Below are 20,439 nucleotides of genomic sequence, written 5' to 3' on the forward strand. Positions count from 1 at the left end.
ACTATCTTTAAATAAGGAGTTCTACATTAATCACGTGATGTTTTTAGCTCCTTACTTTTTACTAACATTAATATACCATTGTGCTGGTGAATGATTTTAAAGCATTATAATTTGAGTTTAATAAGTACTAACATTCCTATTTATATAATTAGTATTATTATAGCAGTATATTTTAAGTATACCTTATCAGCAAGCTGCAGAGCCAGTGCTTGCATTCTGGTGGGTTCAGACCGATGCAGTATAGCACACTCACTGGGGTCATCCAGCGAAGCCAGCAACTCCTCGTTGATGATCATCTTGGAGACCAGAGAGTGCACGCGCTGGCGAGGCAGCTCGAACATGTCCGCCAGCGAGCGAAGCGATATTGATGCGTACACGTGAGCGTACGTAAACAAATAAGTGCGCAGGACTCTTTATGGATCAGACAGCCCAGCATAGCGCGGACGTTTTCAGCGCCGACGATCAAATCCCAAACCTATTGAAAATAATATACAATAATATACTCCAGTGTTTTGTGTGTTAGGTACAACGCTCCATCGCAATACGGCGTACTTGTCTGCGTAGCGGAAATCAAATTAGGATATTATCCGCACTATCTGGATGTGTGGCGGTTCTCCACTGTGTGGTTTTCTAGGAACTTTATTCCACGTACAATAAAGCTGTGAAATGTGCTTACTTGTGTGGTGTTTCCGAGACGATCCGACATGGGTACCTTAAAAAAAAGCGCGTCCACCTTCCTTCAAGGCTGGCAGCGCTCCTGTGATTCCTCTGGTGTTGCAAGAGAATGTGGGCGGCGGTGATCACTTAACATCGAGGAACCCGTCCGCTCGTTTGTCCATCTCTTCCATAAAATAAAAAAACGATCACTTGATTTTGCAAATATTACCGAAGTATCAAGTTATCTTCAACCCAATTTATATACTGGGCGGGACGTTTCATTTAGTATACTATATATATAGTACGATAGTTTCACATTTGAAGACAAACAAATATTACCGAAGTATCAAGTTATCAACCAAATTTATATACAAGTGTGCTTAGAGTTAATCTCTCTAAATTTACGGGTATGAGCGTTACAAATCAGAGCGTCTCATTCATTTCTCATTAAAAAGGTGCTCAGCGCACCGATAAATGTTTTCATTTCAATAATTGAGTCAAAACTTTTTTGATATATACATATTAGAATAAATACAGACATTTATGTGGCGGAAATAAGCGAAGGAAATATGAATATTTTATGAAACACGATAATATTAAACACAGACTACTTCAGTTCCTCTTGGTCATCACTATCATAACGACACAATATGTTTTTCGTTATTTTACTACAATAATGACACCTTTTGTCAAAAACTACCAATTCACTTTTGTTTTGGCAAAATTATAACGCGTTTAGAGTATAAGAAATACGCTTAAATGTAAAAGAAAGACATACTTTTGCGTTCATTTTCTCGTTGACAATAAAGTTGAGACAAGCGCGCCAGTCCCCTCGTCTCATGGCCCGCGCAGCGGCTACTGCGTGTTCCCTCATAGACTCTGGGGGTCCCACTAACGCCTGACGTTCGCTCGCACGCAGATTTTGGTAGAACGTCTTCATCCTACGACGGGCGTCACACTCATGGGCAGCCATATACGGGATCTCAATCAACATCGCCGACACCAGATTTATAGATAAGTGTTAATAAATAAATACTAAAAATGACATGAAAACTATTTTTTAACAGTTAAAATACATTAGATACTATACATTATTTTTTATTTAAAGGTAAGGGTGTAGAGTAACTTATACTATAAAAAAGTAGGGGTTGCACTCCGGGAGTGCCGGCAGAAGTGAAAACTTGAACACGTTGTGCAATTTTGATTATTTTGGAATGGTTAGGTAATAATTTCACACGAATTTCTTTATGTGTCAAAACAAAAGCACTAGCATTTATGTGGTTTAATACGCAAAATAGGCGCGCTGAAGTCGTCGAGTTGCGGATAATAGCCCGTGATAACCTTTATATATATATATATGTGTATATATGTGGTTTAATACAATATTCATTTATTTTCGCTATCTTACACAAAAAATGACAATTTAAATTAGCTAAAAAAATAATTAATCATAACTATTACAATAATTAATTTATATTTAAAAGTTTATCTCAGAAAAATCAACTTTCGTCCATAATTGTAAAACACCAATGAACAACAACGATTCAGCACTTGTATAATAATTTTAAGATGTGCATTCTGCATGAACTAGAGGAACTGTAACACAATTGTGTTTAAATTCTCTTTGACTGTAAATGAAGTCCTGACTCCTGGTACATGTTGCTAGGATGACACATGATTTCAACAGCTACATTACTGCAGGTAAGGCTTACGTAAATAATAAGGATACTTACGTACATTAGCACCGCATTAGTTATTGCCTGTGCACTGTGCTCGTTATAGTAATAGTGTTCTGTGCCTGTGCAAAGGAACATATTATTTACTCTAGGGAGACCTGTGCCAATAAATAGACAGCCTGGCGCAACTCTCTAATAAACTCGAATATGTATTGCATTGCGTTAAAAATAATGGCGGCAAACACTGTCTCGCTCTAACATATATGCGACTCTTTTGTTTGTTTTGGTTTGAGTGTCATGTGACATGTCATTCATTCAAAATAGAAGTGACTGTTAATAATTTTTGTTACGAATTTTCGTTTTCTTTTACTTTAGTCATGTATTATTCAGGGTAATGTGCTTAATTATTTATATAATAAATGCGTAAGAATTTCCAAGCTATACCATGTAATAAAAATGTGTAAAATATGTGGTTTAAAATCTGGCTGGTCAGATGGGAGTAAGAGAATTTTCATGGCTAAATTCTTTTTGGATATAGAAAGGTAAGCACTTATGAACAAATAAAGTGATTAAAAGTGATAGAGTATCGATTTAATTCATCTAGAATAAAAATTATAATATTATAATCTATCTGTAGTGTTTGACACTTTTTTATCTATTGTCGATATTTTATTTTAAACTATTATTAAATTTATTTTTATTTATTTCATTTTTATGGTATCTATATTTTTGATTAATAAGTTTATTACCTTTTAAATCCTTTTTATTATATTATATTGTGGTTATGATGTGCAAAAAAATATTTAATAATTAAAAATTAGGGTTAATGTTATATGAGATAGAGCAGAGTATCAGCAGTACACTATGAGCAAATCAGTGCATTCACCATTATTTAATATAAGATAACAATTTTATAAATTAATTACAACTTTTTATTCTCATGACAACGTAATAACTCTCATGACTGCTTTGTAGTCATAGTAACCAAAAGTCACTAATTTCTTCTTCAATGAGTAAGACCTCTATGATACTCCCCCTCACGATGACCTTCAGGTCTGAGTGACGCCTATCATCTTTAGAAGCTTTAACAATCTTGGTTGTGGTAATGCCTTTGTAAAAAGGTCTGCCTCCATATGTTCTGTGTCCTTGTAACGGATGGTCACTAATTTCTCCTGGACACAATCCCGTATAAAATGTTCCTTTATACTGATATGTTTCGATCTCTTATCAGTCATTTGATTGTTTGCTAACATCTGTGCAGCCAAATCATCATTTTAGATCGTAACAGTTTGTTGAAAAACTCCAATATCTTCCAACAGATATTTCAAGTGTAATGCTTCCTTCGTTGCTTCTGTCATCGCCATATATTCGGCTTCTGCTGTTGACAAAGCCACTGTTCTTTGTTTCTTTGTTGCATAACTGATAAGGCCACCACCATACTTAAAAATATAACCGGTATATGAACGACGGTCAACGGTACATGCCGCCCAGTCAGCGTCAGCCATGCCTGTTAGTGCCATTCCTGATTGTTTATATCTGATGGTTACATTCTTCGTTCCTTTTAAATAACGAATCACCCTTTTTGCAGCTTGCCAATGTGTATTATCAAAACATGTATTATATTGGCTCAAATAACTAACAGCAAACATTATATCTGGTCTTGTGGCTACAGCGAGGTACATTAGAGATCCAATTAACATTTGGTATGGTATATTCTCCATCTCTGTGAGTCCATTACCCTTCTCCAGTTTCAGACCAGTCTCCATGGGCGTTGACACTGGCTTACATTCAGCCATGTTGAACTTATTTATTAAATTTTCAATACAATTCACCTGTGACAATGTTATTTCTCCCCCTACATGGGTGAATTGTATGCCCAGGCAATGATGGAGTGAACCCATATCTCGTAACTCAAAAACTTTTTGCAGTTTTGTTTTGACTTCTCGTAACAACATTTCTGATTTATATGCTAGTATTAAGTCATCCACATAAATGTTTGCAAACAGCTTTTCTCCTCCTTTTTCTAATATATACAAGCAAGGATCCGCTGAAGAATTCTTAAATCCGATTTCCAACAATTTCTCATGTAACTTTAAGAACCATTGTCTTCCTGCTTCTTTCAAACCATATATGGCTTTGTTTAGTTGACATATCCCATTATTTTTATATCTAAAAGCATTTCTTTTGCTTTTTTAATCAACTCTTTGTCTTTTCCATGTGTAATTATGTAATTTAAATATTTATCCAGATTTTCGGCTTCTTCAATATAAATTTGTTCATCTATATCGCCGTTTAAAAGTGCAGTACACACGTCTAGTTGGGATAACTTAAATTTATTTTCAATTACATGTGCAATAAGTATTCTAAGTGTACTCATTTTTGCAACAGGTGCAAATGTTTCAGTGTAATCAATTCCTTCTTTCTGATTAAACCCACGCGCCACAAGTCGTGCTTTTCGTCTATCTATTTCTCCTATTGCATTATATTCATATTTTAAAATCATTTTACTATCGATCAAATTTTTGCTTTCGTTCCTGTGTACAATTTTCATAATATTATTTTTAAGATGAGATTCAATCTCGCTTATTATTGCATCTTCCCATTCATCCATGTTCTCATCTATTTCACAGAGGAATGGTTGTTCAGCATCCATCTCATAATCTTGATGCCATGCTGGTGGTTTTCTCTGTCTTTTATCAGTAGAACTAGTCGGATCTATTTCATCTGTTTCTGTATTTGCGTCAACAGATATTTCATCATTGTTCAATTTCTGTTCAGTTTCATCAATTTCATGTTCTTTCAAATCTTTATTATCTTCTACATTTTCTTTTTCAGGAGAAAATATAATTTCTATTTCTTTTTCACTTTGTAAGCATACTATCTTCTTTTTGGCAAATCTTTCAGCCTCATTTTTGAATTCCTTAAATTTTGATAGAGTTTCATCCTTAGTTTTCATTGTATATACTCTTGTATATCTTGAATAATCATCTGTTAATGTGATGAAGTATTTGGAAACCCCTTTCGATGGCTGCCTCATGGGACCACATACATCAGTATGCACAATTTCTAATCTTTCATTTGTACGTCGCTCATTTTTAGGTGCATTAAACGGTAGTTTTGTTGCTTTGCCTTTAGCACAGACTTCACAGTTTTTAACTGTGTCACTTTTATTGAATTCTAAGCCTTCCATTATTTTTTTATCAAGTGCTATTCTCATTTGTCCTTCATTTAGGTGTGCTAACTTTCTATGCCATTGCTGCATTTTGCTTGCTTCGCAGTAATAAGCTTTCTCTTCTTTGTTTTCTTTAACGTTGTACAAACCGTCTGAATGTCTCTCTGATTTTAACATTTTATTGTTTAATTAAAATTACATAATTTTATTGTTTCGCATCACGGTAGCATTTTTTTGTTTAAATAAAACTGTTCCACCTTTGTCTGTTATTTTTCCAACTGACATTAGATTTGTAGTCAGCGATGGTACGTACAAGGCTTCAGTTAGTTTCAGATTTGCTATTTTATTGGTGTAAAGTTTTGCTGGACCTCGTCCTTCGATTTATGCAAGACAGTTTTCTGATGCTAACCTTAACGTTTTGTTATCTTTGTCCATATTAACGAATCTTTTCAATTCAGGACTCATATGTGACGTACATCCGCTGTCAAGACACCATTTCTTAATTTTTTCTTTATTATCAGACGTATTTAGGCATGTTTCTTCTAAGCAACATAGACTTGCATTATTTTTATTAACTCGGTCCACTTTTGACCAGCATTCATGAGCTTTGTGTCCTTTCTTTTTGCATTTAAAACATTTAACAATAAAGTTTTTACTAAAGTTTTTTTGCCACGTTGTCTACTATACAGCGCCTCTTGATCAGAGTTTTGTTCACTTGTACTAGCTATATTTTTTCTTGCCTCAGCTTCTTCAAATATCTTTATTTTCAAGTTGTCTGGATCTGGTAGATCATCCCTGGATTTTATTGCAATTCTAAAATTTTAAAAAGATTGAGGTAAGCTGTATTGCTTCATAATACTAAGAAGATCTTTATTAATTGGTATGTCCATATCTGCTAGTTTATCGACGATATCCATAAATTTATTCAAGTGATTGACAATATTATCACCATCTTTCATCTTCTTCAATATCAACTCTTTTAATAGGCTTGCTTTTCTTGCAGGACCTTTGCTATAATATATGCTTTCTAGCGTATGCCAGACATCTTTACTCGTTTGACAATTTTTAACTTGTTTTAATTCGCCCGGTGATATTATGAGAAATAGCTCGGCTAATGCTAACTAATCTTTTTCCATATAGTTATTCAATGCATCACCTTCTCGCGTTGGTCTCTTAATTTCATTTGAAACATAGCTCCAAAGGCCAAGTTTTAATAGTACAGCTTTTGCATGGATCCTCCATGTATCGTAGTTTTCTCTTTTCCATTGTTCTATGTGCACGTGATTACTCATTTTTCTCTTTTATTCCCGTTTCTGGGCCCATAACCTGTTATATGAGATAGAGCAGAGTATCAGCAGTAGACTATGAGCAAATCAGTGCATTCACCATTATTTAATATAAGAAAACAATTTTATAAATTAATTACAACTTTTTATTCTCATGACAACGTAATAACTCTCATGACTGCTTTGTAGTCATAGTAACCAAAAGTCACTAATTTCTTCTTCAATGAGTAAGACCTCTTTGATAGTTAACTAACTTCTGCTAATATTTATTCTGTTATAATTTCAGATTCAGGACCCTCGCCTACGACTTTATTGCTACATCTGAAAAACGAATACCAAAGGCCGTCTAAACCGAAACTACAACGCAAAACAAAACTATTAATAAAATATGAATTATGTTAATTGATTTTTTCTGCCTTCCCCTTAGTTTAAACTAGTTAGACTTTGCTTAGGTCAATATTAAAATTAACAAAAGAGAACCTTAAAATTAGACATTATTTATATTAATTTATATATATAAATATATATCGTTGATTATCGATAAAAATTATGTATTGATTCCAACCCTTTATATTTATTATATTGGCAGCTCTGATATTACGTCATTAGTTGATTATGTTGGTATCAAGATTTAGTGCAATACAATACTGAATACAAGCGACTAGAGTTGAGACGTACTAGGCAAAATGCAATACTAGGTATGACGGTGACTGTGACTCAAAAGTAACAGCGACAAATTCCTGTTACAAAATACTAGCTGTTATTATAATACTATCTGTGATAATATACTAGCTACTGTAGTGAGGCGTATATTTTTCGTTGTATGGTGTTACTTGTTAGCGCCATCTATACGTATTACATAGTACTTTCTCTTGTGGTAACTTCGAATTTCAAAAGTTCTGTTTAGGTAAAGCTGTACAGACCTATTAATTATTTTTATAGTTTTGATGTAACAAAAATAATCATTATAATTTCGTATTCATTATGTTTCAATTCTACCTATACTTAAACAGTGATCCTTACCTAGTATACAATTAAAATGTGCCCTTAGTATAGCCAATAAAGTAGAAATAAACATAATAAAAATATATTATTCAGTAGGTAGGTACTAGCAAATTAACAATATAGGTTTTTTCTTTCGAAGAGGTGAGCCGTATTTTCCTGCTCGTAGGCACAATATAACTGTGAATAAATACGATTACGAAAAATGATATCAGAGACCCCTGTCTCTGATATCATTTTTATATATTATGATATCATTTTTCCCTGAAGACCCTTCTTCCATTTGAAAGTTACTTCAATATTTTAATTAGGTACCTACCTATCTTATCTTAACAATAGTATGTTAAATAAATGTATGAAAGCGATGTATCTATTATTTACAAATGTGTCTAAAAGAAAAATATTCAGTTAACAATAAAAGTAAACAGGGTTTTTCTTATCCCACATATTTTAAAAGAATAGTTGAACTATAACTATTTTATTACCTATTGAATTAAAAATAATATAACAGACCTACAAATCACACAATTATAGCTGTATAAAAATACTGTTAAAAAATACCTACTAAATACTCCTAATTATTTGTTCAATAACAGGTACTACTCAAATATCAGTTGCTACTAAAATACTAGCTGTTATTAAATACTTGTTCAGTAACAGTTGTTACTAAAATACTAGTTGTTATCAAATACTTGTTCAGTAACAGGTGTTACTCAAATAACAGTCGTTACTAAAATACTAGATGTTATAAAATACTAGTTGTTACAAAATACTAGTTGTTATAAAATACTCCTTATACTTGTCACTGTTATTTTTGATATCTTGTCACAGTGACAACCGGTGATATTTTAATACCTGTTACAAATACCTGTGACGATAAATACGTCTCACCCTTACAAGCGACATTTCTCATTATTTTGTATGGCACTCCCGTCTTTTGAACGTAGTGTTTAAATTCTCTTTGTAAATAGATAAATAGAAGACCATGTGTGTTCTTTCGAATGTTATTTTATAGATACTTGGATAAATAAATAGATTCTCCTTTTTTATCGAGATAATATTAAAATGGCAATATTGTCGAGATTCCATAAAATCGCAATTATCAGCCTTGGTGCGGTAGGAGGTGGACTTGCTTACTATCATAATATTGGCCGAAATGAAAATAAATATGATGTTCAAAACTCTTGGACTACCAACTATTCTCCAAGTGTTAAATGGGATAACAATTGGGATCAGTATGTGTATAATATTTCTTTCTATTCTTAATATTCAGACAATATTGTTTACTTTATTTGAAACCTCTTTCTAGCCGTGAACCAGAGTCCATAGTAAAGCCACTTAAATCCATTAAAGCAAAAGAAGAAGATCAAAACCATTATAATGAGGAAATAGAGAAGTCTAAAAGTAAAGCAGTTAGACATTTGTTTTTAATAAGGCATGGCCAATACAATATTGATGGTGTCACAGACCAAGAACGAACTTTGACTGAATTGGGTAAGCTTTTATTCAAATACATGTGCATTATCAGTTAATACATGACTTTGGCTTTCTTTACACTTTACAGCATAGTCAGCACTAGTAGTAGTAGTAGAATTTTTACTTTATATACACAAGGAATTATTGTAATAGGTATATGATTGTGATACAATACAATCAATGATATCTGTCTCCCAGAAGGGTGTAATTTTATATTTATTTATTTAGAAACAAATACAGATACATACATAGACGCAAAATAGACATGGTGAGATAGAAATAAGGACAGATGTTTCCCTAAACAATTAAATAACACCTAGTAGCAAACAACCAGTAAACAAATTTATAGAACTAAAAATTACATTTAATTATATTTAATTTAAGTGTTTGCTGACAAAGTAGTAAATCTTTTTTTTTAAATTGCCAGCTTAGAATAAGACATTATAACCATACACTAAGACCAAACTTAAATGGTTACAGGAAGAAAACAGGCTGATTTAACGGGAAAGCGACTAGCTGAGCTGAATATTAAATGGGATTTACTTGTTAAATCTACTATGACTAGAGCACAAGAAACAGCTGCAATCATAGCAAAACATTTGCCGAGTGATATTAAAGTTAAGGACTGCCAGTTAATTGAGGAGGGTGCTCCTATTCCTCCTGAGCCTCCAGTTGGACATTGGAGACCAGAGCCTAAAGTAAGTTGATTTAGTTTTTATACATTTATTTATGCAGCTAAGAAGCATATCTAAGTATTATATAGAAGCTCATATTGTGATAGACAAATGAAATATACAAGAACAATGTATTTGGCATTCTCATTTCAAATTTTATGCATGTAGATAGATACCTCCATTGAATGAAATTAGTTGTAAAACAATTAAGTACTTTTTTTTATGAGAAATTGGAACTGTTTATATTTTTAAATTTAGAATATTACTGTTATTATTTATATACATTATTGTACAGTAGAAGTAGTTAATTAAGTATTAACCACAATAATTGGACATAATTCCAGAAAAACATTCCAAACCACAAGCTTGAGTTAAGAACACAAAACTGGTCATGTGATTCGAATTAACATACTGACAAAAAATGGCAGCCCTACTGTCACTCTTTAAGCACAACCCATATGTATGGAATACACTAATATTTATTAAACTTTAAACACGAATTCCTTTATATGTGATGTTTGTGGCTTGGAACGTTTTTCAGGAACTACATCCAATTGTTGTTCAACCTCAGTATTTGGATACTTGAATACACAAAGTTAAACAAAACAAGAAAATTATATAAGATTTGCAAACTTTAATCAATGTTAATAATAAATAAAGTTAAATTGTATTACAGATTTTTTCTCAAGTTATTAAAACACATTAGTTACATAATATAAACTATATTATGACGACCCATATAGCCGAATGGTTAGTGACCCTGACTACTAAGCTAGAGGTCCCGGGTTCGAACCCCGGTAGATGCAATATGATGAATATGGATGTTTGTTTCCGAGTCATGGATGTTTATATGTATTTATGTATGTTTATGTAAGTATATTGTATTAAATATATTGTTGTCTTGCACCCATAGTACAGGCTATGCCTAGTTTGGGGCAAGATAATTTGTGTAACAATGTCTCAATATTATTATTATATTATTATTATTGTACATTTCTTTTTGAAATTTATATTTCATAGTAGGTAGGTCTTCCCGTAGTGTGTAATGCTTCTACTTGACAAGGTCCTGCATCATTTATATGTCTGCTGTTTCTTCTATTAGTTTCTGCTGTAAGTTTGTAAGCAAATAGGCTTCAGCAATTATCCTTATATTTATCATTATCTGAATCTGAAAGCCCACTTTGAACTAAAAAGCTATTTGAGAATAATCTCAAACTGAACTGTGGATAATTGAGTCTCTGTAGTCTACTACTTATACATAAGACAAATAGATATTACATTACATTCTTATTTCATTACTATTTAGTTTTCGATCACTTGCTAAAGTTAGCCTCACTTATAAATTACATGTAAGATTTGGTTTCTTACCAAAAATGAACTGTTATGGATTTATGCAATTGTCTTACAGATTTGTAGATACGTTTTTTGAATGACTGAAAAAAATAAATACATTTTTGTAAGGTGTTCTTTTAATAAATATACAACTACTGACCAGTTTGTAGTACTTAATTATAGAATAATAATTGTTAATCTTAACTTATCTATAGTTGTATCTTGTAGTTAATATTATAACTGGAAAGTAAAAGTAACTTATATGCTTGATTCATGTCATAACTGTCACTAAGTCATCAAACAAAACTGGCCAGTATACTTCTAGTAATACAGTATGGTTTGGCATGTGTAGCAGTTCTTCCAGGATAGCGCAAGGATAGAGGCAGGTTTCCGGAAGTACTTCCACAGGGCACCACCTAAACAGACCGAAGACACATACACACTAATAGTATGCCATGCTAATGTCATACGGTTCTTTGTGTGCAAGTAAGATACTTTTTACATAATTTTTAATTAGCTGTTTGCAATGATTTTATATAAAAATATTATCTTGTATGTATTCATGTAAATAAAATAAAAACATTTATTTTCCAACAACTATGATCCATAAAATGAAGAGTTGAAGAGAATTTAGTCTGTAACAGATTTTTTATTAATTCACCAATGAAGTATGAAACTTCTTGATAAGTAATAATGTGGCCCTGGTCAAGTAATCATCTCAATTAAAATATGGACAAGAATTTCACACTAAGTTTCACTTGTCTTCCTATAATAAGAGATTATGTAATGCAAAATCACTCTTAGCGAATCACATTCTAATTTAGAACAACTTTGTTTCTTAATATTGTGCTACTTATTAAGTTGAAATACTTATTTTATCAAGTCAGTTTTGGGTTTTGTAGCTTTATCAAGCCATAGCAAATCACCTGCTCAGTGCTTCTGTGATTAATATTGGAGTCCTGGCAGATAATTCACTCCCTCCAGCTTCCTTCAATATCCAGCTTAGCTTCTGTCTGTTTTCTGTTGTTACAATGATAATGTTGCTTAAATTGCCTTATTGTAATAGCCCTCAGAAGTAATGACCAAGAAATGCTAAACATAAGACAGCGAAATCAGGAGTCTACTGAGCACTTAGACCTTATAATTAACAGCCAACCAGGTGGCATGCTATTCTAAAAAACACTATGGCATTTACTCATGGGCCTTCTTATTTATTACTTTTTAGTGTGTGTTTCACAAGTCCAAGTAAAGTTACAAATAGGCTACTTGCTACTTATATACTAAATATCATAGCTATCTGCTGGGTACTGCCTGGCAGGGTGACAAGCATTACACAAAATAATGTCAATTTTCATATTGGTAGGGGAGCCCAAGAGCTAAATAGAGATTTACTCGAGTGTCAGAAGCTAAAAAGAAAAAAAAGTCACATCATATCAGAGTGCTTACTTAAGCGCTTCAGATTTTAATGGTGTATGCGCCCCACGTGTTTCTAATAACGGGAAAATATTAATCTGCGGGCTTGCATGGTGGGGGTCGCCATAGGAAGGAGTAGAAAATGATAGAGATGAGATATTAAGTGAACCCTTTTGTAGCTCCTATTTAAGAGACGGCCGTGATTTGGACGTGACCAAAAGTTATGCACGAAAAAAAATCGTGGTTCAATTTAATGTCTTTGTCGTCCTGACCCATAATCTGACAATTATATTGAGGAATTCTCTTAACCAGACGGTTTGAAAGTTTGTGACTTTCCAAACCTTATGTGACGCTTAATTTGTTAGATTATTTAAATGCACATTTTATTGCATATAATTAACTTACCTTACCACAATCTGACGCACTCGAGTTGTTCTAACGATCTTTTTTTTACTAATCTTATCGGCTGCTCTAGACGTTCGATCCTATATACAGGGCTCAGGTATGATGGGAGTACTTCACACGGTGCAAGTTTGCAGCTCTTATGTTATTGTGACGCACTCGAATAAATCCCAAAATCCCGCTTGGGCTCCTCTACTATAATGTTTGGTACATGGTTTGCTTATGTTATGACTTATGGACAATTATGAAAGGCTCATGGCAATTGATTAGTTGATATTCTTAAATTTCGTTACACGAAAGCGGATTACAATTATGTGATGTACAATATATACAAGCGCTATTTAGAAGCATATTCAAAAAGTACCTTAACTGTAAAATATGAAAAAAAGAGCATTAAAAGCCATTACGCTTGTGTTACGTTATTTCGTATAAGAATCATTTATTTTAATTTCATTTCGTCAAACGGAACGTTTAAGTGTGAGGTTGCCAGACCGATCTGCCAGATAGGTCATCTGGTAATTAAATGTAGCGGTGAAGTGGTGCAATCTGTTTTATCTAGCCTTCTATGTAGCCATTAATTGATCTAGCCTATGACAACCTGCTACTTAACTTGGACATTATGAAACAGCCCTTTATACTATCAGAAGATTTCTGTAAAAAGTAACTTTCAAAATGGCCCCTTTAACTAGAAGTAGAAGCTAGTGAAAAGTAAAAAGCAACCTAGATAACATAATTGCTTGTTCACTCTATTGTAAAATGATCACTTTTATGTTTCAGAGCCCTACAGTTTCCACCCGAAGGTTGGCTAAGAATTTCCCTGAACCATGCTTCAATTACATGGATCTCTATATTACCTAGTGGCAATGTTGTTTTACGAACCCTTGGTGATACTGGACATATGGAGCCAAAATACATTACAAGCCGGTAAACTTATCCAAATAATTTGTAATGTATTTTATCATAATTTACCACCATACTTTACTAAGTTTTGATACAGAAATTTTCTATTAAGAGTTTATTGTAATTTGTGTAGCGAGGAATTGTAACATACTGATGAGATAAATATTCGTCATAATTATAACATATCAGATAATTTACATAGTACAATAAGTAATAAACTTGTCTCCAATTTTCTAATTAGACTGAATTTGTTAGGTATATTTAAAATATAAAAAAAAATTGATTAATACTATCTTATGTCATACGTAACTAGGGAAGTTTTTCTATGAAAAGCTAGACTCAAATGTATAAAGATATATTGGAGACTTGTATAGGAACCACAGTAGCTTTTATATATGAAACTAAAGTATTTATCAAAACTGTAAAATGTGAGGATATCCAAAATGCAGGTAGTTTGGGAAATACAATACTACTGGGAAATATAATACTAAAGCTTTGGTGATGATGTAATGCTCCGCTTCAGACGATACTTGTGCTATGCTGCTTGTGGTGTATGCAGGCGAGTTGGGACAATCTTTATTGATGTGAGATCCTACTACATATTGTACAGGAATATGAATGTTGCATTGTCAAGCTGTGTTACAGCAGTCCTGTCTCATCAGTGGTTTTTAATTTTATGCTCTTTTTGCGGTATATGCCTAATTATTAATGGTATATGAAATTTTAGATAGAGATAAAAAAATCAATAATAATGTAGATTAATTAATCGTTTTGCTTTAGTTTTCTTTATTTGAAATGTCATAGTCATTTTAGAAGATTGATATACAATACAAAAAAAAAAGGTAAAAAAATTATATATTTTTAATAAATTTGTTTATTTTAAATGAGCTTTAAAAATATCATTTTATTATTTACAATATGTTAACCATTTTACCTCGACATTTTTCCTTGCTGTAACTATTTTGTTTAACGTTTATTCTATTTAATGTTTTGGAAAAGGATTTTTGGTGGCAGGTGTCAATACTTAATTATATCATTATATTAGTCACTTATAATTTATGCAAGTTCCTATTTCGACCCAGGTAATTGTATTAACTGATCCAATAATCTCCTACAGGAACACTGAACCTGAGGGTTTATTTGTTGCAAAAATAAAATAATGTTACGAAGACAAGCACTTGTAAGATGTTAATATGAATAATTGTTGTTGTCACTGACCTCTATAATTATTATTAATTCTGATTGATTTAATTAATTTAATGCCACCTCTTCAAAAAACACACAATAATCCCAAAAACCAAATAGAATAATCAATAGACCAAGATAGAGAGTACCTATCACCTTATTGTTAAAATCGTTCACTGTTACTAAACAGGGTTCGTAGCACAAAACAGTAACCTCATACTGGAGCATCAGAATAAAGATTGAACCAAAAAAATTTTGTTCGAACAACGAATACGTCACGAAATCAAAATTCCCTTATAATTTTATCGACAGATTATAAATGCTACTTTCTCATAAGTACTTATTAGAAACCATCTTTGTGGTGTATGCATTTTTATTAAGGTATTTCTATAGCTGGGTAAATATCTAATGATGCACTCTTTTACTCCCAAAAATATTAACGATAATCTAATATATAAAATTCTCATGTCGCGGTGTTTGTAGTTAAACTCATTCGAAACGGCTTGACCGATTCCCATGAAATTTTGAGTGCATATTGGGTAGGTCTGAGAATCGGACAACATCTATTTTTCATCCCCCTAAATGTCAAGGGTGGTCCACGCCAAATTTATTTTTTTTATTTTAGTCATTTTTTAAATTTGTTTGAGTCAGCAATAAAAAAACATACAATGTACAAAATACATGAATTTGAATAATATATTATTATTATGTACTTACCGATACAATATTTTGTATCTTTAAACGAGCAATTCTTGTATATAAATATATATAATCTGAATCTCGGAAACGGTTCCAACGATTTTAATGAAATTTTGTATACAGATAATTTCGGGGGCGAGGAATCGATCTAGCTATTTTTTAATTTAAAAAAAAATGAAGTTTTATCCGTGTTTTAATGAGAAACTGCTACAATAACATATTTAGAATACAAAGGTAAATTCGCCACTATATACAAGACTTTAATAGCTCAGATGGAACATTGGGTGATCCGCAAAGCAGAAGACTCGGGTTCGAATCCCGATGTCCAGAAATACTATGAAGAGTAGGTATATACAGTATTTGGTTTTTGTGCCGAATTGAAAGCTGTAAATGTCAATGAAACTATTTTGACATTGAATTGCAAATGTCTGCTCCGCTGATTGTTGCAGAAGCTATGTGTGTTGTATTTTTTTCGTTTTTATTATACAAAAGTAAATTTTTCTCACATTAGTATGTACTGGTAATAATTAGTTCAAAGTACACTCGCAGTATTCACAATTAATAAAAAAATCGATAAATTATCCAAATTAAATTTGTAACCAAAATTTATGAACGATGCGGGGCTCCAACACGCCTCTCGGGTTCGTCCGAGCGCTCTTACCAACTGAGCTAACCGTTCGAGTAACGTATGGTTCGTAAGTCTTGGTATATCTTGTTCAACTCTCAGGTTGTGGCTCCATCTACATGGCTTGGTCAGGTCACGGGTTTGAGTCCCGCATCGTTCATAAATTTTGGTTACAAATTTAGAATGCTGTCCAGCGAATATGTATAATTTGTTAATTCAGCCAAAAAACGGGAATACAATTAGTATAGGAGAAAAGAAAACGGCAATCGCAATTTGGACAATTAATTAACTTCAGATTGGTAGGAAAAACATCGAGGATGTTATAGAGGTCAGTAGTTCTGTTATTCCATAGATGGAGAATGAACTGGGTGTATAACCTATTCCTTTCTATAGAGAAATCAGGTTATGGGTATATTTTTCAGTTCATTCTCTATATTGTCTCCTTGTATTTTAGTATACTTTTTTTTTATTCTCAAACATCATTGAAATTGACATTGACAGTAATAAATCGTAAAATTTCAACAGGTATCATAGATGTGACATTTCTACAATATCTATGAATTTAAATTAAAATATAGTCTGTGTTATTATGTTTTTCGAACTTAGAAATGTATTTTGACTTTTCCCTAATAATTTCAGTTTTTATAAGATATGTGGTGGCTTTTAACACAATATTTATAAAAAGTTGTAATTTGTTTCATTTTTAACCGACTTCAAAAAGGAGGAGGTTATCAATTCGATCAGTATTTTTTTATATGATGCGAAATATGTAGATGCCATCTGGTCCTATAAAATTTTACATAGTTTGGCCCAGTAGTTTTCATTTTATGAACATTTATATGAAATTTTCGTTCTGGATGACATAATTGTTTTCTGTGTACGGCCTTTTCTTGGAGTTTTCATTCAGGTTGATTATATATTGTGCCACTTTGTAGTCTAGTCCTATTTTTTCCCTAACTTAACAATGATAGGATTATTAAATAACAAAAACCTAAATGATACAACTGAAATGAGTCAAATTGTATTAGTATTTCCAAGTAATTATATATCAAGTACCTTTGTTTTTTACTTAATAATTTATATAACGGGTTTTAAATTTTCATTACCATATGGTTTTAAGACCCAAACGCTTAAGATAATCTAGAGTTGGAGCTGACGATTGTAGGTGTAAGGTGCCTCAAGTGTGTGCGGCATTATTAGTATTATTGAATAAAATGACAGAAACCAAATAGATATAGAAGGTTAAAAACAAATCCACATATATTTATTAAAATGTTCAACACACTAACTTTTTTAAAGGTCAAGTAAGCCTTATTTTAACTTTTATAACAATAAGGGACGAGATTACAATGAAGTACCGCACAGGATTCCTCAAAAAACCCAAAAGTTCTGGGCGGCACCACTATAATTGCGCTCGTCACCTTGAGACATACGATGTTAAGTCTCATTTGCCCAGTAATTTCACTAGCTACGGCGCCCTTCAGACCGAAACACAATAATGCTTACACATTACTGCTTCCTATTACAGCCGGCATCCTGTGCAAAGGACCCTTCCACTGGTCTTAAAGAGATCTTTATAATACGACTTCTTAAGAGTAGGTCTACATATAAGTGCACGTGCAGCCTTATAAGTGCGCAATATAATTTATACGCATAATTTATACTCACACACGCGTACATTGTCATGCCACCATTCCGTACCCAATCTACAATTGGATCCATTTAATATGCAAATAACATTGGACAAGTATCTTTAGGGTTATCGCATAGTACTTAAAATGAGTTAGCTAGTCACAGAGTAAAACCAAACCTATATGTATCGTAACGTGTCAGGAAAGTTTCGGACACTACCAGTATAATCCCGTAAATAATTTATTACATATCACAGCAGATATATATATTTTCCTTAATACCATTGATACGAATCACACTCCAATGCGTGGCACTTTAATTACCTAAGGATCATTCTAGAATGTTGTGGAACAGTGTAGTCAGTAGTTTAAAGAAAAACATGTTTTTGTAAACAATTGATTCATTTACGCCGGTAAGCTCCTATCGTATTCGTGAACATTTGACGTAACAGTGTAGTATTAGCTGGAGCTCAACCTAAGAACTCTGCTTTCATGGTTACGGGGAAATATAATTTCTGGTATTCGAATAGGTAACGTAAAACATTACTGAAGTTTTAGACACCATTTTTTCCATTGACGCTTACAACTTCTTGCACTTACCTCGGAACTGTCGAAAGCTGGATAGCTAAATATGCATAAAAATCTGTAACCCAATGTTGACATTAAATTGCTGTACAGTTATATTTTTTTAACATAATACAGATCGGATAACTTTTTAGCTTATTGCCATAAAACAACATTAACTTGACAAGCAAAAATGGATCTCAATCGACCTAGAAATGTATTCACGCGTTCTCCTGTCTTTTACCGTAGGCTATTCTCAGGCGTACCTAAGATTTCAGCGACATTTTTTGCTTTTTCCTTACAATTACTGCATGCATTAAAATTATTCATAAAAATAAAAGTATCCACAAAAGTGTACTTGAGAATTCTTGCTACGCGATCACTTGTGGAAAGACTTGGGTCCGAAATTGTTTCGTACCAGTACCAATTAAGTATTAAAAAATGTCAAAACTACTGTGCAATTTTAATATTAAAGCTATCAAGGTAAAGTTACCTATATTACAAATACACTGAAAAATATAGTTTATACATTTGAAATAATACATAAAAACTTAAATTTTCAATGAATTTTTTTTTGTTCGGGTTTTTTACAGCAACCTAACGCGGAGAGGTTAAAAACACAAATGAAGTTTGCAGTTATTCGTCTCAAATATCAGCCTGAACAATCTTGGAGCACCTTACACTTATATACAATGGAATCCTTTTAAATCGACAGTAAATTTACAATCGTTATGCTCTTTAAAATAACCCGGCATGTCTGTAAGAAGATGGCAGTTGTGCCTCCGCATAATCAAATTGCTTAGAAAAGTAAAGTTGGGAATATATGTCTATTTTACTTTGCTTTTCTTGTAGTCATGCTTAAAGTGATTTTTTAATAAATTGGTTAAGGTAGTATAAGCAGAAAAAAATGTAAATTTATTTTATATATTAATAAAATGTTTACAAATATACCTTTCTTTTATTAAATGTGCATCTTTCTCTAAGGAGTGGTAGGGCGAATGATTGCTGGCTTATGGCCAATGATTAATGTGGCTTATGCTTGCAACACTCAAATTCAAATATTTTTATTCAAAATATGGTTTAAAGTCACCTATTTGAACTTCAAAAACTACCACCCATTCGAAAATTTATGCATCAGGCCTGAGTTGAACGGGCGAAAGAAACTCATTAAAATATTCTTAATAAAATAATTTTGTACAAAAAAAATATTCTAGGATAGCCTGAGGACTCGCTCCATTCCCAACCTGTGGTATCATAAATTAAGTCATCAACGTTATAGTAACCTTTACTACGTCGTTTTAAATGTCGGTGGGTAGAAAAGAACATATAAACTATCTAGAACAGAACCTGGCACCACAAGCAGCACCTCTTCACGAATTGACGCATCCGGCACACGACGCCGCCGCAAGCAATGCTAGTTTAGCGAGCATGACGACTTAGGAAAGGTTGGCCATTGAGTCGGGGACTTACTTTATCTCCGGATTTTGAAAGGAAAACATTGAAAGTAAAAACTGTTGGTTACACTAAAAACTGTAATTTACACTGGCCTGCAAAAGTAAGTATCACACTTTTCTAATTAATTTTTTTTCTTAACTATAGAAGGTAGAGATTTAAGATTAAAAACGTTTTGTTGCAAATTTTATAGGCTTTAATTCTTAGAAACTAAAATTATACATTAGTAACATTTTTAACTTAAAAAAGATAAAACAATGAAAATAGACATTTTTAGTTTAGTGTAAAAAATT

The 20,439-nt window shown here is 32.5% G+C and overlaps 1 protein-coding gene across 2 annotated transcripts; it reads left to right on the forward strand.

The window, feature by feature from the left end:
- The first annotated feature begins 8,674 nt into the window (after nt 1–8,674).
- Nucleotides 8,675–19,642, forward strand: LOC126974015 (serine/threonine-protein phosphatase Pgam5, mitochondrial). 2 transcript variants are annotated; one of them, XM_050821384.1, is made up of 6 exons: nt 8,675–9,028; nt 9,103–9,287; nt 9,750–9,967; nt 11,631–11,761; nt 13,868–14,014; nt 19,288–19,642. In XM_050821384.1, exons 1-6 carry the CDS (start codon nt 8,859–8,861, stop codon nt 19,307–19,309), a joined length of 873 nt encoding a protein of 290 aa, XP_050677341.1. In that variant the 5' UTR covers nt 8,675–8,858; the 3' UTR covers nt 19,310–19,642. The 2 variants fall into 2 exon arrangements, with proteins under 2 accessions (XP_050677341.1, XP_050677340.1); XM_050821383.1 differs by having other exon boundaries at nt 8,678–9,028; nt 11,628–11,761.
- The last annotated feature ends 797 nt before the right edge of the window (nt 19,643–20,439 follow it).

The sequence above is a fragment of the Leptidea sinapis genome, chromosome 31, assembly GCF_905404315.1.
Source record: "Leptidea sinapis chromosome 31, ilLepSina1.1, whole genome shotgun sequence".
NCBI lineage: Eukaryota > Metazoa > Arthropoda > Insecta > Lepidoptera > Pieridae > Leptidea > Leptidea sinapis.